Here is a 22,158-nt window from a genome sequence, read left to right on the forward strand (position 1 = left end):
CAGGCTGTCCTTTCTCAGCAACCTCCCAGGCTCTAAGGCTGCAAGGAGCCTGTCAACCAATAAAGGGGCAGACCAGGGAGCAGTGAGCAGATAAGGTGCCAGGAGGCGAATTCCTCCCAGCCATGGGTGTTGGGGAGGAGCCCAGGGAGGTTCCTGTTGCCCAGCATCTGACAGCAAAAGCAAGGTTTTGCTTTCCAAGAGGCCACCAGCTGCTGGGAAAACTGATGCAGAGCAACGTTGTTGTGGGTTTGCCTTCTTACCACCTTTTTAATGCTTCTGCTATTAGGCACCATAGGGAGCCGGTTACGGTGGCAGAGGGACCTTTTATCTGCCCCATCCAGGCCCAGCTATGTCCTGGGGACACAGCTGCCAAGGCAGGACTTGCGGAGCCGCTGACAGCGGTGCTGGTGGAAATGCAGACAGGCTTCCCTGGAAAAGGGCTCCTCAATTTCTAGCAGCTGAATTAACATTGCTGGTTACAGTTGGTTTTCTTAGAGAACGAAAAGAAACAGAACATTCTGAGAAGTGTCACTTTAACAAACATAAGGTTGGGTAACCTGGAAAGCAAGAAGGCGAGGGAAATAGAGATGGCAGCTGGTTATTGTGCAGGGTTGGTCTAGACAAGGAGGATGGATAAAAAAAGGAAGAGCCTTGGAAAAAATAAGCACTAAATAAACCGCTATCAGATGAATTCATTAGAAGTTAATGTAAAAAAATACTGCTAACCAGACCAAAAGCATGCAACGGGCCGGCCTGAATGCAAGGCAGGAAAAGCCACTCGCCAAGTAGCTGCAAAAAGCCAAAGGAACTAACACATATTGAGAGCTCTTTGAAAAGGGACTTGCAAATTTTAGGGCCTCTGGTCTGGCTCTTCTGTTTTCAGAACATGTTAGCCACCCACTTGCAGAAAAAGTGTGATGCAGTTAAGATTGCGCGAAAAGTCCTCCCTGAAAAATCACTGCACGCCTTTCAAACCCCGAGCTCATGCGTGCAGCTTGCAGGGTAAGCCCAGAAACGGCAGGAGTTACACAAGTTCAAGTTGGCTGAGGGAAACCCGGGAGAGCGGAGCCACAGCTTGACACGTAGTGCTGTTATGCAGCAGTATGTCTTGGGCGCAGCAGCTCGGGGATGGCTCGGGGGCTCTGCAACGGGCAGGAAACCACTGACCCCAGATCAAACAGCAGCACTGCAGTGTTGCAGTGTCCAAGCATGCTGCACCCCCCGGGTGCTGTGCGGAGCCCCTCTCCTTCCAGGGACCACAGCACTTCTCAGTCATTAAACAGCCTTTGCACGGGACACCCACCAAAGAGTTTGCACGGCTCAGGGACAGCTTGCGGACATCTTGCGTAGGAGAAAGGTGTCCAGCATAATGGAGGAAACCTGCAGAGCACTCCTGAGCTGCATGAAAAATTGCCACCAAATCTAAACACCTCCACTGACACGGCAACTCTCTCCTCCAGGTACAAAACATGCTTTTCTATCTCCCCTTTCATAATTCATTGCCGATAAGGACAATAAAAGAGTCCTCCTAGAACTTCTTTATCTCTTTAGTTTTTATTAAGCCTTTGGAATCAGAGGCAAAGCAGTGCTGCAGAGCTCTCACAGCGGCGCTGTGTGTACTGTAAACATGAGTGGAATGCGTATTGGAAAGCAGATGCCTCAGCTCTCCCTCCGGGCCGGTCCCAGCATGGGGAGGGAGAGGCTGGAAGGTCACTGATGACACCTTGATGCCTTCTCTGAAACCTGGCAGCCTCCAGCCCTGCCCAGCAGCATGGCCTGGCCGCTCGCTTGGGCCCAGGCAGAGAGGGTCTGGGCGAAGAGGAGCATGTGCGTGCTTGCCACTGGGCAGAAACGCCTTCCGCTGAGTGCAGGACACCCCAAAATGCTGTGGGGACTGATACGCGCTGCACCCCAACGGCAAAGGCAGGTACCAAAAAGTTCCGAAGCCCCCTGCAAATATGTGTGCAAGCACTGCTCTGCACTCCCAAGCAGCATGCACACATTTCCAGGCCAACACTCACACAGCTGCAAGGAGGGAGGGAAATAATATACGCCCAGCACCCCCGAAGGTGCACACACAGCCTCGGGGTCCAGGGGACCGCGCACGCCAAGGTACACACATATGCCTGACACCACCATGCGCTGGGCTGGGGCACGCAGGAGCCCTGGGCACATCTGAGGGCGCAGGGGACACACGCACAGTGGGTGCATCCGAGGGGAAGGCATCACGCACAGGCCCCGGGGGGGTCACGCACAGCTGGGGGCACGCACCAACCCCGGGAAGCCTCTGCGGAACCAGGGAAGGCATGCGGGGCCCCGGGCAGGGGGGCACTCAAGCCACAGGAGACACGGGGGGCATGCAGGACCTCAGGGAGGACACGCAGGAGCCCCGTAGGGGGAACACGCGGGAGACACGCAGACGCGGTAATCACGGGGGGGCATGCAGGACCCCGGGGGGGAAAGGACACGCAGAAACGCCGCGGAGGTACACACACACGCAGGGGACACGGAGGGCCTGCAGGACCCCGGAGGGGGGAGGACACGCAGGATCCCCGGGGCGACGACAACGACACACACGCAGGGGACACGGGGGACATGCAGGACCCCGGGGAGATCACGCTGAAGCCCGGGGGCCCACCCACAGAGGCAGCAGCGCCACGGCACCGACCCCCAGGCGCGGGCACCCCCCGCGCGCCGTCCCCTCCCCCCTCCTGCTTGCGCGCAGGCGCGCTGCGCCAGGCCGGCACCTATTTCACAGGCAGCTCGGGCCGCGGCGCCCCCGCGAAATAAGTCCCGGGAGCCGGGCCGGGCCGTGCGCCTGCGCGGGGGCCGAGAGCCGCGCGCGGCGGAGCCCCGCTCCCCCCCCGCTCCCCCCCCCCCCCCCCCGCCTCCCTTCCCTCCCCGCACCCACCACCCAGCCGGAGCGCCCGCCGCCGCCGGAGCCGGAGCGGGACCCCGGCACCTCGGCACCCCGGCCTGAGGTAAGCGCCGGGCCCGGCGTCACCCGCCGCGGGGCCTCCTCCGCACGCGCCGTCCGGCCGGCGGGTCCCTGCGGAGCGTCAGGACGTTACGGCAGCGGCAGGAGACGGCGGCAGCGCCCGGCCGCCCGCCCGCCCCGCGCCCCCCCCCTCCTCCTCCTCCTCCTCCTCCTCCTCCCTCCCTCTCTCCCTCCCTCCCTCCCTCCCGCGCGCCCGGCGCTGGCAGCGTGAGCGCGCCCACGCGCTCCCCCCCCCCCCCCCGCCGGCCTCGCGCCCGGCGCCGCCGGCGGGAACGCGCGCGCCGTCCCGCCGCGGGGGGGGGGGAAGGGGGGGCGGACACCCCCCCCCGCCCGCGCAGCGCCACACGGAGCGCCGCGAGCCTCCCCCCACTCCCCTGCGCGCGGCGGCACCCCCGTGCAGCACCACCCCCGCAGCCACCCCCCCTATGTCCCGCTACCCCTTTTGGGCAGCCTCCCCTCCCCCCCGTGCACCCCCTTCCCCTCCCGCGCGCCCCTGTGCGCCTTCCAGGCACCCCCCCCGGCCCTGTGCACCCCACCGTACAACACCCCACCCGCCGTGCAACCCCCCTGCGTCCCGGGGAAGCCCCCCTCCCCAGGCACCCCCTCCCCTTGCCCTCCTGTGCAGCCCACCCCATGCGCCCCCTCCCTCCCTCTGCACCCCTGCTTGCCCCCCCCCGCACCCACACCTTCAACCCCGCTCTCCCTGCACCCCCTTGCTTGCTGCCCCCACGCACCCAGTGCGCTCCCCCCGCACCACCCTGTCCTCCAGCAATGCCACCCCCACCCCCTCTTCTCACACCGTGGGACACCATCTCTGTGCCCTCCTCCACTGACAGTGCACCCCAAAAATATCTCCTTCCTTTCCAAGTGGTGCAATGCTACTTTTTTTTCTTCCTTCCCCCCCGCCCCACCTCCCCCCCCAAATCTTCCCTGCAGCCACCGAAGCTTGCTCAGCACCATCTGAGGTGCACCAGGAGGGACGTGCATAGGTGCACAGAACCCTGGCAGAGCTGGGGTGCTCCCTGCCAGCCCTCGTCCCCTTCCAGCTGCCCCACTGCACCCCGTTGCTGATGGTTACTCGTGTTTTCAGCCCAGTTTTACTCCATCCCACACTGGTTCCGGCCTGAAGGTATCAGCAACGTGCGCTTGTGGAGTTCAAGCCTTGCCACGGTGCCTGGGAGCTGGGTGGGATGTGCGGAGCATCCCAAAACCAGGCACTGGGGCAGAGGCCGTCGTGGGTGATGCAAGCCCTGAGAGAAGGGATTTACCCCAAAAGGAAATGCAGGGACAGAGCAATGGAAAAATGGCAGTAGTTGGATGCTCAGCTGTATTCAGTTGGAAGCACATACTGTGTCTGCCTACGCCGACGTGCAGCACCCGGCGCTGGTTGGAGTGCGGGGTGTAAGGCAGGGAGCTGCCGTCCCGGTGCAGCAGCGCGGTGAATGGAAGGAGGGAGCAGGCGTGCGGCCAGTGCACTGCAACCCTGCCTGCTTTGTGATCGTTAAAATGATGGTTTGTAATAAACCCTGCTGTTTCTCTCGCCTTGCCTTTGGTCCGGCTGCCCTTGCTCACTTTGTTCCTTGCTGCTACAAAAACTAAAGGACTTCTGTTGGTGGCTTCACCCTGTCTCAGAGGGCCCCATCCACCTTTCACTACTTGGCTCAGATAAACCCTGGGGCCTCCATGGAGGGGAAGATCATCTCAAGGGGTCCATGTGGGTCAGGGCAGGAGTTTCTGTGGGGTGTGAATCGCATTGCAAAGCCAGGTCAGACACATCGGGTCAGCACAGGGCTCCAGTGGTGGGAGTTGAGCAGCTACTCCGCCACGCTGTGTGCTGCTGCTCCGGAGCATGGCTCCTTTGGGAAAGGCAAAGGTGCTGCTGCCACTGCACGTACATGAGTGGGGGTGTTGCTTGGTTGAGAAACCCCAAGCTTTAAGAAAATTAATTTCTTTCACCTTGCTGCTTTCCCACGTGATGACAACATGTGGGCTGGCGTGAGCAAGCTCTTGCCTTGAAATAAAGTTCTGCAGAGGAATAGCAGCGGTCTGGTCCTGCTCAGGGGAGGCTGAAAACAAAACCGTGAGCAGAGCAGGGGTTTGCGCTGCGGCTCTCGCTTGAGCCCAGACAGCGCTGCCCCATAGGAGCCAGAGCTTGGCAAGAGCAGCACTCACACAGCTACGCCCGTGTAGAGACTGCACCGGCGCTGTGGGTGATACCAGGGCAGTACCGTAGGAGATGCTCCCTGGTTACCCTCAATACCTGGGTGTTAGCGTGCAAGTGGGTGCTGCTCGGGTGTTAGGGGGGCAGTGCGTACGTGGCTCACTCGGGCTCATTTGCAAATGGTTTTACGGTTCTAAATTGTGTACGCTGATTTTGTTGCACCATTCTTGTAACGCAAACGGTAACACAGGTGTGTGGAGGACGTATATGCATGCATGTATACGCATGCGTTGGTAAAGGATATTTATCTCCACTTTGGACCTCTCCTCTCCTATTGCTCGAACAGCTTAGAACTGCTTTTAATTCTACAGTTTCCTAACATCCCCGGGAAAGCAGGCATGGGATTGGTTGCAGGGTGCAAGCTGGCAGGAGAGTGTCCCAGCCAGGGCTGTAGAGCAACCCCAAAAGCATAAAGATGCATGGCTTGTTGTGCCTTTGGTTAACTAGGGTTTGGGTGGTTTTTCCCAGATTTCCTCTTGCATATGAAATAGTGGCTTTGCAGGGGCGGGCTCTGAAGTTGGTTTTAAATGCTGTCTTAAATCTATTGCTGATTTATTAGAAACACACACTTCGAAATAGTTTTCAGATGTCACTTTGTTTCTGCAGGCTTGAAGTGCTTTGTTAATTTGATTTTTGTGTGTGTGTGACTTTGGGGGAGGGGAGAGTCCCCGTTTGTGCCATGGAGGAGCTGTGATGAGCTCCTCCAACAGCGTGAAATCCTTCTGAGATAGTTTGCAGTACACTTGGAAATGCACCTTCAAACTGTGTCTCTTCACAGAGTTTCTGGTGAATGCCAGGACTGTTTTTTTGTTGCTCTCTGCTCCCGCACTCTGCCCTCGCCACTTGTACCCTAGTCCCTTCCTACCCCTTGCCTTTTCCTGTGCCCATCACCCTCACGCAGCCTGCAGAGCGTGTGTGGGTTACAGTCCTCCCCTCATCCCTCCTTTTGGGATGGAGTGGTTGGGGATGTGCTAATCCCCTCCTCCTTAGGAGCACAGATTCCCTGCAGCCCCTTGCTCCCACCACACCAGTGGTCTTTCCAAGACCTATTTTAGCAGAGAGACCTTTTCACACAGGGCTTCCCCTCGTTTCTCCACAGGCAGCCGGTGACCGAGGGCTCTCCCGCCTGGCTGCCCGTCGCTGCCCGCTCGTCCCTCGCGATGGCAACACCGGATGTCAGCGTTCACATGGAGGAGGTGGTGGTGGTGACGACGCCTGACGGCGCGGCGGATGGAGGCGGTGTGGAGGAGGTGAAAACGGTGCTGGTCACCACCAACCTGTCTCAGCACGGGTAAGAGATGGGGTCAGCATATGCCAAGGTGACGTGCTGGAAAACCTCCCACCTGTGGTTGTAGTCAGCTGAGCTGGGCGTATTTAATTACCTACTACTTGCTCCTGGATCACTTCTCACAGCGGGGACCTCAGCGATGCCTGGGCAATCTCCCATTCCTCTTTAGGCCCTCACTGACACCCCTGGGACTGTGCCCAGGGCCGTGGGCTCTGCAGCTCTGAGCTTACAGAGCACAGCAGGCTCTACTTTTTCTGCTAAACCTGAGTTACCACTGGTGGTTTTAAGCTGGTGTTACCTAGAATAAAAAGCAATGCAACAATTTGTTCTGGATGGATGGGGGAAAATGTCATTAAAAATCAACCCCCAAAACCAAACCAAAACTTTTTTTCTGAGCAGATGTGGATGTTGGAATGGACACAAATCTGGTTGGAACAGGACACCAGTAGCTAAATCAATGTTTTTCTGCTATTTAGTCCATGAGTGCTTCCTGAAGCTGCGTACCTCCGAGAGATGTGTCTCTGCAGCATGGTGAATGCGGTGCAGCAGGGCTCCTCTAACCAAGCAGGCTTTGGGGCCGTGTTTTTTGGCTGAGCTCTGCAGGAACCTCCACTGTTGGCAATAGGAGTGAGAGAGGTGGCCTTGAAACCTCGCAGTGTTGAATGGAGAGGCATTGCTCAGAAAACCAGAGTGAATACATCTGATCTTTAAAGTGCTGCTGCTTTGTCCAATTTTTGCCTTTCTTGTCGGCGTTTCAGATCCAGGACTGCTGTTTGTTCAGGTCTGACTTGTTCAGCTGCAAGTTGGTTAAGTCTTTGCTTCCATGGCCAAAGTGCCTGGCCGGTACCTTGAAGGCCCAGGTAGCGATGGGCTCTTTGCTTTATTTCTGTACTGTCTTTCATGGGACAGTGCGCAGAGCCTGGAGGTGTTTTAGTGCTTTGCTCTTTTGGTGGGCAGAAAATCCCAGTTCATGCCTAGAGCTGGATCCAGGCAGGTTTGTCTTATCCAGAAGTTCCCGCACTTGAAATAAGTGGGTAGCGAGCGGCTGTTTATTGCTCTCCACAAAAAGGAGACATTTGTCTTCTTCCCTCAAATATTCCCTGCTGTTTCTGTGTCGGTTCCCTGTGGTTTGGGACAGGGCAGCAGGGCACAGTTTTTATGTTACAGTGCAGGCGCCATTCCCCTTGTTCTGCTGTAATGGATATAAAACTAATTAACAGATGAACTTCTGGTAGGGAATGGGCAGGGACAGGCAGTGGTGAGAGCCGTCAGCGCTGGCGCGGGCAGTGGGGACACCACGGGCAGGAGCTGTCCTGCTCCTCCTCTGCATCCCAGGTCTGTGAGCACTTCTGAGAGCCTTTTCCATTCCCAAAGGAGTAGGTGATCGTGGAGAAGAAAGGCTCTGCTCCTCTTGCTTTCTGGCTCATGGTGACTTCCTTAGCTACCTCGGTGGAGAAGCAGCCAAATATGAAACTTGGGATGTGGCTCTTGGATGCAGAACAGTTTCTGGTTTTAATGTGGCTCCGAGCCTTTGCAGACCACATGCAGCAGCGCAGCGTTGTCTGCAGAGGCTGGCTCAATCAGTTTGGTTTTCTTTCACTCTTATTTCCCCTCCTATTTTTCCTTGGAAACCTTTTCTCATGCTCCCAGTGTCCCTGAATGGTCAGGAACAGGACAGCTCTACACAGTGGAGAGAGGATGATTTTTATTTAGTTGCAGCTATGAGTGGAGCATATCTTAGCAGGCATTAAGAGATTCCCTGAGGGTTTTCCATGCAGCTCTCTGGAGAAGGGCCAGTGGGCAGGCTCCTTGCTCCCCTGTGCTCTGGGAGAGCAGCGGGTTGATGGGAAGGATGTGGATCTCAGGCTCATGGAGCAAAGCCTGCCTGACTCCTGCTGCGCCGGCTCCTGGGACTCCCCTCACCGAGCAGGGCTGTGGGTCGGTGGGTGGCAGCACGAGCCACCCACAGTCTCTCCATAGCCTTGGATGGTTGCCTCCGCTGGGCTCCGCGCCTCCCGGGGAGACGCTGTAGCAGCACTGGCTCCCTCTCCCTCTGTTTTCCCTTTGCAGCCCCAGCTGGTATACGGAAAACAGCTGCAAGCACGGGCTGGGATTCCTTGGCTTTGGCTCGGTCACCACTCACACGGGAAGTGGGCTTTCAACTTGTCTTATGTGGCACTTTATGGCAAATGCAGCTTGGGGGTTGATGCTTTTTTTTTTAGCGTTCCTTTGGATATGGTTTTGCTACTTTAAAAAAAATTATACAACCGATGGCTAAGAGCTTATTTAGTTCATGTGTTTTTAAGATTGACTGGAAAAGGCAGAGGGAAATGGGAAAATAGTAATAATCAGTAAGAAGCTTTTCCCTTTCATCTGCAATTGGAAGGGATCTGTACTTGATGCTCTGAGGTGCTTGTATTTCTGACCAGTGTCCCTAGCGCAGGCTTCTAGTGGAGACTTTTACCTCTCCTAAGTTTCCAGGCCAGGCAGGAGCGGAGGAAGGAGACACAAGCCTGCTGCTTTATCAGCACGCACTTTCTCTTCCTCCCATCTGGTTTATGGATCCTCCTGGGGAGAAAGATGAGAGCCATCCTGCCTGGCTTTGTCATGGCAACCAGCAAAGGCAGGACTGGCTTGGTGGGATGCTCTGCTGGGTTTGGAAGGTGTTTGAGTTTTCTGCTGCATCTACCTCACTCTGTTCCTCCAGAATGGGGTAGGGGAAGCAGTGTGGAGAAACTCACCTTTTTTTGTGGTGTTGGTTTTTTTTTTTTCTCCCTGGCAGACGCAGACTTTAGTTGCTTGAATTTCTCATACAAGCTGTTGAAGTTGGTTTGTTTGTTTTTCTCTGTAGGATTGGGTTTAAGATGTGGTGTGGGTTATTTCTCCCAATCCAATCGTGCCTTTTGGTCATTTTTTTGAGCAGTGTGAATGCAGTGGAGTCCTGGAGGAAGCTCTGATTCACGTGCTGGCTTTCTGCTGGGGTGTTTCTTTTTGACAAGCCAGTGGAGGTTCTTGGTCTGGTGGCGGTGGAGGCAAATCAGAGTCAGAGCTGTGGAGTGCTGGGGTTTTGCATGTCAGAGGTGGCCACTGCCCCTTGCAGCCCTGGTGCCCTGCTGAAGTGGTATTGCTGGCTTTTCTCCAAATGCATGTGGAGAAATCCAAGAACCAAGCAGCAAACCAATAAAGAAAAAAACAGGTTACAATTCTTCCATTTTTGTCATGTCAAACTGCCACTTCTGCAATACTCACCTGCATGCAAAGGTGTTAGCTCTCAGTTTACTTTTCTGAGTCATTTTGCATTATCCACCACCTTTCCATCTCAGGGGTCTGGGTTCTTGGCCGCTGCAAGCTGCAGAGGCAGCGTGACATCCCGTGGTGCCTTCTTTCCAAAACTGGGGCTGCCTTCGGACTTGCTTTTCTGGAGCAGCATCTCCAGAGTTACTCACCCGGTGAAGCTGAGCTGCCACCCACACTGGTTCCCTTATCTTGTGCTGCTCCCCACCAGGTACCTGCCCTGCAGCTGGTGAGGGGAGGGAAGCTTTGAAGCGGCAGTTCCACCCTGGAGCTCTGTGTTAGGAGGCCAGCATGGAAAAACCAGTTGTTATTGAATTTGCTTGGGGCACTGCGGGTGGGAAATGTGATTGCCAGTGAGTCACTAGGACCATTCTTTTAATTCACCCATTGTACCAAACGAGGGTACATTTCAGGTTTATTTTCTCCTTACAGTCTTCCTTAGGAAGTTTATATACTGAAGTATGTGAAAAGTTAACTGGTTTTGCCCCCCAGCCCCTGCAGGACAAGCTTGCTACAGTAAGTAGACACCTTCAATTACAAAACCAAACAGGCATCTCAAAAACGCATTAGGAATGGTCCATGCTGAGAGCTGGCTGTGATGCACGGGTTGGATCCATAAGGGTACCAGCACAGGTTTCATCCCTTGCACCGGACCCTCCCAGCCGAGGGGGTGAGGAGCGTGTCCCAGATCACAGCCCTAAATGCGTTTCCCATCTGAGCGTGCACTGGGGCTCGTTAGAAGGGCTTGGGTATCTGTACATTGCAGTGAGAGCTGGAATGGGTGAACAGTGATGGTGTGGATGCTGTACAGGACCAGCTGTGTCTCCATCGGCAAAGCATCAAGAGAAGCCAGAGATCTCTGGAGCGGGGAGGATGCAAGTGGTCAGATAGCCAGCTGCTAGTTAATATTATGGGTATATTGAGCTGTGAGAGGCTCAAAGATCAGATTGTGAGGGTCTGTAGCTCAAGTTATGTTATCTCTGCTCAGGGACCTGCTGTTAGGGTTTGTCAAACTCCTTCATAGTGTGTTTGCAGCTCCTTGAGGTCCTGCTCCTGGGAGCATCCCTTGTACCAGGGGATTCAGCCAGTCCATCGCCCAGACAGCGGCAGCATGTTTTGCACATGTTTTTTTCTGGGGAAATCTTCTTAGGCAAAGCAGCCAGAGGCTGGCAGTGACTTCTGAGTAAGGGGCTGTGCTGACAGCATCCCTCCATGCCAGCTCCCCTGCATGGGCTGTGCCGGAGGCAGCTCTGTGGGGCTGGGATTGAAAGGGAGGCAAGGCAGAGCTGGCCAGGCAGCTGGCAGTGGTCCTGCTTGCCTGCTGCAGGGCTTTTCATCTCTGTGTGGAAAAACTGAGCCGAGCCTCTCAAAACCAGAGCCGACTTCTAGCTCTTGTGGGAAAATCTAGTCCAAGTGACTTTTGAAGCAATGTCTCTGTGGGGCATCGGGTGTGGGGCTTAACTCTGCCTCTCTGACTCTCTTACCAGCAGTGACATAAATGAAGACACACTGGAGACCGAAAATGCAGCTGCTGCAGCTGCTGCTGCCTTTACAGCCTCCACACATCTGAAGGAAGCGGTCCTAGGTAGGTTCAGCCCGTGCTGTAGCTGCTTGGTTGAGCCATGCCAGCTCCACCACCCCTGTGCTGGTGCTGGCTCTGGCCAAGAGGGTCCAGCCACTGCTGTGCAGAGCCGCTGGCTGGCCCGGGGGTGCTCTCCCCAGCATCAACGGGAGCCTGGAGAGCTGCAGGGGCTGGGTGACAGGAAGGGAGCTGGCAGCTGCGGCCTGGGCTGCTGCTGCCCTCTCCTGGTGCAGGATGAGACCCTGTGTCTGGCCATCGCTGGCTCCTGCCCTCCCAGCTTGTGATGGGATGTCAGTTTCGCAGCAAACTTGCTGGTTTTATTTACAAGTAAAAGTGAGTTTAGTGAGAAAAGACTGTAACTAGCTGGGCTGGAGTTACCTTAAAAAGGGTTGCACTCTAAAACCAAAGGTGAATATATACTTATCTGAAAAACATTCCCTTCATTTTTATCAATAATTGAATTTTTTCAGCCCTGGCCACTGAAATTTCACACACTTGGCTGTGGCTGGATCGGTTTAGATCTGCCTGCACTGTTTTGCCTGAGAGATTTGGGTGGTTGGATGCTTTAGTAGCAAAGCGAATGTGTGAATGGTGGCCACAAACCCCACAATATACCCCACTGTGTGTTGTCTGTGGTTTTGTTGTTTGTTTTGGGGGGTTGGGGGTTTTTTGGTGGCTTTGTTTGTTTGTTTTTGTTTTTAATCCTGATCTTCAAAACTGCTTTATTACTGTATGTGTGCAAGAGGTGAATCGGGGGCTACGACTCATGTTTCTTTTTGATCTGTCCCTTCCTCCATTCCCTGTGAGAAGTGAAGATGGCTGAAGATGAGGACAGTTTGGAGGCAGAGATTGTCTACCCCATCACCTGCGGGGACAGCAAAGCCAACCTCATCTGGAGAAAGTTTGTGTGCCCTGGGATCAATGTGAAGTGTGTGCAGGTGAGAATAAAGGTTCCTGATGCTGGACCCATGCCTTCCCATGCCTGTGTTGCAGGCTTACCTGGCTTTTCCTGGTTTTGATGGGCTTTGGTAAGCTGCATTGCATCAGAACCACATCGTGGTGGGAGAGGAGGAAATTCTTGTTACTGTTGTACCTGATATTTCTCGGCCAAGTTGAGCAGTCCTGTGTGGAAAGATGCTGCCTCAACTGAACTGCGTTATTGGAGAGTTTGAGAAATTTGAGCACTTCCAGTGTCTGCTCAGTCTGAGAGAAAGTTCAGAAGATTATTGGTAAGGGACCTGTTAAATAGGTTGAATGGTTAAAATTTGCATGAATTTGGGGAGCAAGGCCAAACTTTCATTTCCAGGACCATACCGTGTGTGTTGCTGACATAAACCATCACTGGCATTTATGCACAGACTTAACAATACCCTGCTGAGGGAATGTCTTCTCTGGGCTCTGTTGCAAGAGGGCTTTCCAAAGGACAGTCCTTGTCCTTCATAGGAGAGATGGTCTTTTCCCTCCCTGAAGCAGGGGACAGGTTAGCTGCAGATAATGCTGCTGCTGCCTAACATTGGTCTTCTCTTTGCACTGAAGCCCAGGCACTTGTTCAGAGAATCATAGAATCATTAAGGTTGTAAAAGACCTCTAGGATCATTGAGTCCAACCATCAGCCCAACACCACCATGGCTTCCTAAACCATGCCCGGAAGTGCCATGTCTACACGACTTTTAAATACCTCCAGGGATGGTGATTCTACCACCTCTGTGGGCAGCCTGTTCCAGTGCCTGACCACTCTCTCAGTTGCAGAGAGCGATAATGTCTCCCCTCAGCCTCCTCTTCTCCAGGCTAAACACCCCCAGCCCCCTCAGCCACTCCTCATCAGACTTGTGCTCCAGACCCTGCCCCAGCTCCGCTGCCCTTCTCTGGACACGCTCCAGCACCTCAATGTCCTTCTTGTCCTGAGGGGCCCAAAACTGAACACAGGATTCAAGGTGGGGCCTCACCAGTACCGAGCACAGGGGCACCATCCCTGCCGTGCTCCTGCTGGCCACACCAGTGCTGACACAAGCCCGGGGGCTGGTGGCCTCCTTGGCCACCCGGGCACTGCTGGCTCATGCCCAGCCGGCTGTCAGCCAGCACCCCCAGGGCCTTCTCCGCCGGGCACTTCCCAGCCCCTCTGCCCCAGGCCTGGAGCGTTGCCTGGGGTTGGTGTGACCCAAGGGCAGGACCCGGCACTTGGCCTTGTTGAACCTCACACAACTGGCCTCGGCCCATGGATCCAGCCTGTCCTGGTCCCTCTGCAGAGCTTTCCTACCCTCAAGCAGATCAACACTGGGTGAGAAGCAGTTCCTCATGCAGTAATGATGAATGGGTTCTCTGTTGGTCAACATGGGCATTAAAAAGAGGAAGCCTGAGCTTGGGAAATCCTTTCTGAGATGGGCCATAAAGGAGCTCTTTAGAAGACTGCCTGATTCTGCAGGTTGCTTTTAGGTCAGCTCATGGGGTGAGGCACAGCTGGGTGTGTAGGGCAATAAAGGATGGGGGAAGAGCTGGCTGCTGATAGAGTATATGCCAACTCCCTAAAGCTGGTTTTCATTAGAAGTGGGTGTGTGCTGTGAGAGGGGCCAGAGGTTTCACTGATATTGATGGTTGGGCTCAGTAGCAGGAGGTCAAAGACCGAATGGGCTTTTCTTTCCCTCCCTTGCACGGGATGTAGCATGCCCCTGGATGCAAACGTGACCGGCAGCAGCCTGGCTTTTGTTGTGAGTCTGCTCATGTGGGAGCATGAGCAGCTTACTGCTGTTAATGATACTTTGCACAAGTGGTGGGTCCTTTTCCCAGCTGTGCTCCCTGGGCTGGGCATTTAGCAAACTCCTCTGCGCTGCACACACCCCCAAACCCTTGGCTTTGAGCAGCTGTTAACTAACCATCCATGAAATCAATATTTGGCTTTAAGTTTAACTCTGTCAATGTTCTCTAAGGCAGGGAAGTGTGTGTTAGCCATCTGTTTTGGCGCTATCATTTAAACAGCACGTTGAGGCTGTGATGCAGCTCCATGGCTGGGCATGGGGAAATGTCATCCCAGCAGCCTGGCTGCACTGCTGAATCATGCTCGTGGGGCTTGTCACACTGATGTTGCACTTCTGCCTCTTGCAGTTTGATGATCACCTAATTAGTCCTAAGGAGTTTGTCCACTTGGCGGGCAAGTCGACCCTGAAGGACTGGAAGCGGGCGATCCGGATGAACGGGATCATGCTCCGGTTAGTCGCTTCATCTGTATCTGCAGAGCAACAGTGGAGACTTCTTCCTTGGTGATAGCAGTGGGGTGGGACAGAGCCTTTGGCGTGGTTGTTCTGCTGCTGAGAGGGCAAATGAACCCCTGAACATTTGTTTTAACAGCCTGGCCCCAGATGTGGTCTGCCCAATGGCTTTGCTTTATCCTTGTGCCTAGGGAATAATTTGGGCAACAAATGCATCCTCAGTCTTTTTGGGACTTAAACCACACCAAGTTCCCAGCTGGCATAAGGTCATTGGAATCTCTAATGGCCAGTGGTGGTTGGGCTGTGCAGTCTATGGGTTCTAAGTGCAACCTGCCAAATGGAAGTCTGGTCATGAACTAATGTTGCAGTATGCCTGCTTTATGTCACTTTTTTTTTTGCCAAGAACTTATTTAAAGCTTATTTATGCAAGCATTTATCTTCTCTAGTCTTAGCACAGCAATTTAATTCTTCTATGGTTTTCCTGAACACCAGCCTGAGACTGTGATTTAATTAAAGTCTGTCTCTGCCTGTAGGCAGGAAAAAATACATCACCTCTTTCCCCAGGAATTGCCAGTGGTTTTATGCTCTTTTCACAGGGTGACATTGCCTTTGCCTGTATTCTTCTGCTTCAACGCAGGCGTCTCCCATTTTCCATCTAAGCAGCTTTTGCTCCACATAGATTTTGCATAATAGGCTTATACTTTGGCAAGGCAAATCTTTTAAAGGAAAAAAAAAAAATTCACAAGGAATGTGTGAAGGCAAGCCCAGCAGCCCATAAGAGCAAATATTGTGAAGCTCAGGTTGGTCTTGGCCAGCAAAGCCTGGGGATGCCTCAGAGAAAACATGCTTAGACTGGAAAGACCATATATGCCAGTGTTGCAACCTCCTTTGTTTAAGCTGAGAGACCTTATTTTAGTTTATAAATAGGGTTATGCCCCATCTCTTTTATGATGTGTAGAGTCAAAAAGGGAAGGAAGAGACTTCTTACCGAGACTTTAGCTGACCCTTCTAAAAGCTGCAGGCATGGACTGGGGGAGGGTGCTGGTGAGAGCAGACTGGCACCTTCTCTTCTTCCTCCCTCCTCTGTAAACAAACCAGGAACTCATCAGTTCCCATGAGGGTTCCTAGTAAAAATTACAGACCCCATGCAGAAGAGCCTGCTCAGAGAGGTGGGGCCAGCTCTGAAACCAGCTTGTTTGGAGGCCAAGCATTGCCCTGCTGTTAGGAGGTGGGAGAGCAGCAGGATGGGGTGGCTCTGCCATGGGGAGCCCCACAGATGCATGGGTGCACTCAGGGTAGGTGTGTATTGCTCGTACAAACACGGGGGATGTCCTCAGAGCAGGTCAGGAGATCCCAGAGAGGAGGGCCCCGTTCAGCATCACAGAGCAGGGATAAAACTGCTGCATGGGAGCATGGCCCAGGGTGACAGGGAAAAGCTTTCCCCACTTTGCTGCTGTTATGGGAATGGCAGTGTTCGGGCTCTAAGTGGTACGTTTTCCCTGAAGGCTTCTAGCCACCAGATCTGCTGAGAGCAGTGTGGTTTGTCCTGATGCTTCCTAAGGTATGTTTAGTTTTACAGGGGTATATCCTTAGGAAAAGTTCATGTGCCTCTTAAGCCCCTCAGCCCAAGTTGAGTGCTCTAGTGGTGACGAAAAGGACTTTTCCTTCTTGGACTAAGGAAATCCATCCTATCTGGGTTGGACTTGGAAAGGAACCTTTTCAGAGGGCTGAAGACCCGCTCCCCATCCTCCATCCTGCAGGAGGATGTAGGATGTGGCAGGGAAGCAGTCGGAAACCGAACCTGCTTCAGTCCTTTACTGCAGCTACAGCACGATGGGCTTTTTCTCCCCATCCCAGCCTTCTGAAAGGCTTTACCACCACTGGAGTATCGCGTGGTTGTTGGATTTGTGTGTGACACCAGTACGGAGCAGGCTGGGGGTGCTGTTTTAATTAACTCTTTGTTAATGCTGCCTCTGAGGTCAGGACACAGAGGGACTTGTCAAGGGAAATGCAGACTGTTGCCTCTGCCTTCTCTCCTGGCTTTTGCTTTTCATCTAGGACTTTGAGAAGTTTGGGGGTGAAGGCTACCAGGAGCTGCATCTCGGAGCACTCTGCTCCCACTGACATGCCTGTCCCTGTGCTTGCTCCCTGCCTTTCAGGAAGATCATGGACTCAGGAGAACTGGATTTCTACCAGCACACAAAGGTCTGTTCCAACACCTGTCGGAGCACCAAAATCGACCTGACGGGAGCCAGGGTGTCCTTGACCAGCCAGACATCGACAGAATACATCCCTCTCACTCCTGCTTCTGCAGATGGTACGTCTAGACATTCCTCGTACCCTAAACAGGGGCTTTGAAGCATGAAAGCACAACGAATGCTGCGTAACTAATGCCCATTGTGGTTGCCTCTCTTTTTGGCTTTGTGGGTTGTTTTATCATCTGCTTTCTCGCCCTGCTCTCTTGCAGGATTCCATGTAGCAGAGCTAGGAAGAGTTGTTAGAGCACCTCAGCAGATACGCAATAACTCACCTAGTTACAGAATCGCAGAACGGTAGGGGTTGGAAGGGACCTCTGGAGATCACCTTGTCCAACCCCCCTGCTTGAGCAGGCACCCCCAGAGCAGGGGCACAAGACCACATCCAGGCGGGTTTTGAATATATCCAGAGAAGGAGACTTCACAACCTCCCTGGGCAGCCTGTGCCACTGCTCTGGCACCCGCACAGTAAAGTAGTTTTTCCTCATATTCAGGTGGAACTTCCTTTAGTTCCAGTTTGTGCCCATTGCCCCTTGTCTTGTAGTTGGGTGCCATGGAAAACTCTGGCCCCATCCTCCTGACAGCCACCCTTCAAATATTTATATGCATTGATAAGATCCTCCCCCTTGATCTTCTCTTCTCCGGGCTGAACAAACCCAGGTCTCTCAGCCTTTCCTCATGAGGAAGATGCTCCAGTCCCCTGATCATCTTGGTAGCTCTCCACTGGACACTCTCCAGCAGTTCCCTGTCTTTCTTGAAGCCCAGAGCTGGACACAGCACTCCAGATGTGGCCTCACCAGGGCAGAGTAGAGGGGCAGGATAACCTCCCTCGCCCTGCTGGCCACACTCCTTTTAATGCACCCCAGGATACCCTTGGCCTTCTTGGCCACAAGGGCACATTGCTGGCTCATGGTCAGCTTGCTGCCCACCAGCACCCCCCAGGACCTTCTCAGCAGAGCTGCTTTGCAGCAGGTCACCCCCAACCTGTGCTGGTGCGGGGGGTTGTTCCTCCCCAGGGGCAGGACCTGGCACTTGCTCTTGTTGAATTTCATCACGTTCCCCTCGGCCCAGCTCTCCAGCCTGCCCAGCTCTCGCTGGATGGCAGCACGGCCTTCTGGTGTATCAGCCACTCCTCCCAGCTGGGTATCATCAGCGAACTTGCTGAGGGGTCACTCTGTCCCATCATCCAGGTCATTGATGAATATGTTGAACAGGACTGGACCCAGCACAGACCCCTGGGGAACACCACTAGCTACGGGCCTCCAGCCAGACTCAGGGTGCCAGGGTAGGAGTCCCTCCTCTCCCTGGCTCAAACCTGACTTCTGGAATAACTTAAGGATTTTCATTTAAGGCTCCCTGGCTGAATTATTATTGGGTTTGTCTGATGAAAGATTAAAGAGAACAGGGGATACAACAGAACTTGTTTTTATCTGCATTCATGCATGTAGTTTATAAAACCGGATTTAAATGATGTTGCAGCCACATAGCTGTAGCCCTAAATTTAATTTTACCTATAATTATAGGCAACTATTTTATTGGAAAGCTTTCTAATTTTGAAGTACTTCTATATTTCTGAGAGTTAAGAACAGCCCCCAAAAAGCCTCACACCCCCAGCTCCTGATGGTGTCTGTGGGAGCAGAGCAAGGAGAGGGTGAGCCCCTTTGCCAGCCCTGCAGGGCGCCTTTGGCACCACGGCCTGGTGGTGTGGTGGGGGAGCCAGTGCCGACGCACGGTGCAGCCTGCCCCGAGCCCTCCCATTAGATGTGGACATCAGCTCGCCAATGGGGAGGCGCTTCCCACGCTGCTGGGCTGCGCTGGAATAACCAAAGCTCTGAAGGCTGCAGAGTAAGGGAGCAGGGTAGTTGGGTTTAATGGCAGCAGCTGAGCATTACGAACGCTCTGCGCAGCACCGTAGGTCTCTGGCCAGATTCCCATTCATCCCGCTCCTGTGTGCGGCTTGAATGACGCTGGTTCCCCCGGCTCTATGGTAACAAAACTGCTGAGATTTGGCAGATCTGGAGGGAGGGAGCGAGTTCCCTACACCACTGCGCAGTGGGGAGATGCTCTCCCCTTCAAGGCTTTAGAAACCCTTCAGACATCCCAGTCCTGCAAACTGTAAGTTGGGCAAAAAAGGATTACCAAAAAAATCAGACTCTGAATCTGTTTGACTTTTGACCTAAGCAATACTAGTGTGTGTGCAGAGGGGAGTATTGCTCTTGGACATGTTCTTGTGCAATGGTTGCAGAAGTATTCCCTGGAGTATTGCACTCCAATGTGAAAAAATAAGTACTGCTGGCACAGGAACCGTGCGGGGCTTCACCGGCCACTTGGGCGTGTCTCTCCGTTCACCTTTGAGAGCTACATTCAAATAAAAGTGGTCCTATGCAATAAAAAGGAGAAGTCGCAGAAATGCAGTAAGCGAGGACTTCCCTCAGAAACAGCCCTTGAAAAATACAGAGGAAGATCAGGACTTGGTGGTTTTGGTTTTTTTTTTCTTTTCATTTTTGCTATTGGTTGCAGTGAATGGATCCCCGGCTACAATTACCATAGAAACATGCGAGGATGCCAGCGATTGGAGCACCAGCATTGGAGGTATGGCTTGGGATCCCGCTGGGCTCAGTGCATCCAGGGCAGAGGATGCAGGAGATTTAGGGAATGAGGGGAACAGGAGGGATGAGGAGCAGGATCTGTCTGCCCAGAGCAGCCTTGCTTGAGACTCCACTGGGATTTGTCACTTATGGGCACATAGTGCCTGTGTGTAGTCTGACCGCGCCATCGTCTTGGGATGGAGTTGTTTCTAAGCATTAATGTTTCAAAGTGTAGGCCAAATGCTTCGTGTGGCTCTAGGAAAAAAAAAATCAGAGGGGTCACAAAAACATTCTTGCTTCTCTGGTGTGCACTGAGCCACAGGCTTTTCTGTGGCATCGGTGTCCTGTTTGTGTGACAGGATGGGGAAAATGTGTCCTTTTCCAGCTGCCTCTCCTTTTGGGTACATGCTTTAGCTGGGCTTTGCCCCAGCACCCTGTATGTACAGCCTAGGAGGACTTCACCCTTGCAGGGGCCAGAAGGGGAACCCAAAGCGGATCATCATTAAAACCGCCCCCTCTGAGGATTCTGAGGGTCTCCCTTCCTTTCTCTTTTTCCAGATGACACCTTTGCTTTCTGGCGAGGCCTGAAGGACACAGGTGTCCTGGAAGAAGTAATCCATGAGTTCCAACAGGAGCTAGTGGAGACCATGAAGGGCTTGCAGCAACGAGCGCAGGATCCCCCGCTGCAGCTTGGTGGTAAGGACCTGGGCACGGGTGCTCGGAGGCATCTCAGGAGAGAGGCTTGTGGGTTTTTTTTTTTCTCCTTAGGGATACCTAGATGGCACTATAGGGACATATTTTGTCATAACTCAATCCCTTTTGTGGCTGCTCCCCAGGCAGGCTCTCAGCTGTGCTCAGGGATGCTTCAGGTGGCCTCAATTCTCCAATTCCCTGTGTCTGGGACTTCCTATATGCTGGCTCTGGGTCTGGACAAACGCTTGACTTGGGAACTGGGATGGAATTCAGGCTATTGGAATAATGATGCAGCAACCAGCTACCGTGCCAGCAGATTTCTTATCACCCCTGCTAAGTAGGAGAGTGACCCCTTGCACTTTCTCATGACTTCTGTCTTCTCCCCCAGCCTCTTGTATTACCCTAGTGCAGATTTTTGCCAGCTCAGCTGAATGTGTTTGCTGTCGTTTGACTTTTTAACAAGCCATAAATACCTTGCATAGGGAATTTTGCTTTCCTCAAAGATCTGTGTCTTGTTTTTAAGATGCTGTTTTACTCAACAACATAGTCCAGAACTTCGGTATGCTAGATCTGGTCAAGAAGGTCCTGGCCAGCCACAAGTGTCAGATGGATCGCTCGAGGGAGCAGTACACGCGAGATTTGGCAGGTATGCCCTCAACATGCCAGTGCTCTGGCACTTCTTGTCACTGCCAGCACATGTTTTTTCTGTGTAAGAAAGTGGGGTTTGTGTTAAAGCTGGCACATGCTTAAGCCAGCTGCGGTGGGACTGGCTGCTGCCCCAGGCATTGCCACAGTCCCTGGGAAGCTTGTCCTGGATCTGGGCTGAGCCAACCCTCTTTTCTTTCCAGCTCTGGAGCAGCAGTGTGATGAGCACCGCAAGCGAGCGAAGGAGCTGAAGCACAAGTCACAGCATCTCAACAACGTCCTGATGACCCTCACACCAGTCTCCGTCCCCACGCCTTTAAAACGTCCCAGGCTGACCAGGGCCACCTCTGGTCCAGCAGCCATCACCTCCCAAGTCCTGTCCCAGCCGGCGCAGCTTGCCGTCACCCCCAGCGTGCCCGTCTCCCAGCTTGCCAGCCTGCCTCTTGGCAAAGTGGTCTCAGCCCTCCCCACCTCGGTGCTGGGGAAGAGCCCGTCCCAGCCTCCCACCGCCAGCTCCCCAGCCTCCCCCCTGCTGGGAGGGTACACGGTACTGGCCTCCGCCGGGTCTACCTTCCCCGGTACGGTGGAGATCCACCCGGACGCTTCCAACCTGACTGTGCTGAGCACGGCCGCGGCCCAGGACGGCAGCACGGTCGTGAAGGTGGTCAGCCCCTTCCAGCTGCTGACGCTGCCAGGACTCGGCACCACCATCCAGAACGTGACACAAATGGCTCCTGGCGGGAGCACAGTTGTGACCGTCCCATCCGGTGCCACCGAGGCCCCCGGGGACGAGCACGCCGCCGCCATCGAGGTGACTGCAGTGGCTGACGAGGCGGAGCAGAAGTGAAAGTGGGGGGCACTTGCCTGGAGGGATGCTGGCCGTGCCTCTCTGGGTGGAACTGCCTTTTCTCTGGCTGTGCTGCAGGAAGAGGAGCGGTGTAACGAGGGGCACAGGTTAATGAAACTCAGAGCAGCTTACCTCAGTAATGAGGAGGTTCAGGCAGAGGGAAGGAGGGGGAGGAAAGATGCCCGGAGAAGGGAAAGGCAAAAATGCTCTGCCCTGTTTGGAGGAGAAAAAAAAAAAAAGCTTAATTTTTATAAAGCTTTCCTCCCCTGTTCTCTTGGAATAGTTATTCTGTTCTAGCTCATCAGCCCTGCCTCATCTGCAGGCGTAGCTGGAGCAGCGTCCGTTAGAGGAGTGGGCAGGAGCAGGGGCGCAGGGCAGGGAGGCGAAGGCGGCAGCAAAAGGAGAAGCAGGCAAAGCACTGAGCAGGCGCCAGTCCGGCTGCTGAGGGGTCTGGCGTGAACAGATGGGAGGCGTCGGGGAGCCAGCTGCCCACCCCGTCCCTGGGGGGCTCCGGGGAGGGAGAGGGGATGCCAAGAGCGGGTTG

At 54.1% G+C, this 22,158-nt stretch overlaps 1 protein-coding gene across 6 annotated transcripts; it reads left to right on the forward strand.

Moving 5' to 3' along the window:
* Window positions 1-2,350: 2,350 nt before the first annotated feature.
* Window positions 2,351-21,614, forward strand: GMEB2 (glucocorticoid modulatory element binding protein 2). Of its 6 annotated transcripts, none has more exons than XM_064465475.1 (10): window positions 2,351-2,424; window positions 6,319-6,510; window positions 11,289-11,386; window positions 12,194-12,321; window positions 14,483-14,586; window positions 16,746-16,903; window positions 19,362-19,433; window positions 19,988-20,125; window positions 20,646-20,768; window positions 20,971-21,614. In XM_064465475.1, exons 2-10 carry the CDS (start codon window positions 6,380-6,382, stop codon window positions 21,612-21,614), a joined length of 1,596 nt encoding a protein of 531 aa, XP_064321545.1. In that variant the 5' UTR covers window positions 2,351-2,424; window positions 6,319-6,379. The 6 variants fall into 6 exon arrangements, with proteins under 6 accessions (XP_064321545.1, XP_064321546.1, XP_064321549.1 ...); XM_064465476.1 differs by lacking the exon at window positions 2,351-2,424 and adding an exon at window positions 2,807-2,981 and having other exon boundaries at window positions 11,292-11,386; XM_064465479.1 differs by lacking the exon at window positions 2,351-2,424 and adding an exon at window positions 2,865-2,981.
* The last annotated feature ends 544 nt before the right edge of the window (window positions 21,615-22,158 follow it).

The sequence above is a fragment of the Phalacrocorax carbo genome, chromosome 14, assembly GCF_963921805.1.
Source record: "Phalacrocorax carbo chromosome 14, bPhaCar2.1, whole genome shotgun sequence".
NCBI classification, from domain to species: Eukaryota; Metazoa; Chordata; class Aves; order Suliformes; family Phalacrocoracidae; genus Phalacrocorax; species Phalacrocorax carbo.

Excerpts from the sequence above, each read along its gene's own strand:
- GMEB2 (XM_064465475.1), top strand. The coding sequence starts at position 6,380 with ATGGCAACACCGGATGTCAGCGTTCACATGGAGGAGGTGGTGGTGGTG. Across the intron at positions 6,511-11,288 it reads ACCAACCTGTCTCAGCACGG|CAGTGACATAAATGAAGACA; the intron begins GTAAGAGATGGG and ends CTCTCTTACCAG. Across the intron at positions 20,126-20,645 it reads TCCCCCGCTGCAGCTTGGTG|ATGCTGTTTTACTCAACAAC; the intron begins GTAAGGACCTGG and ends CTTGTTTTTAAG.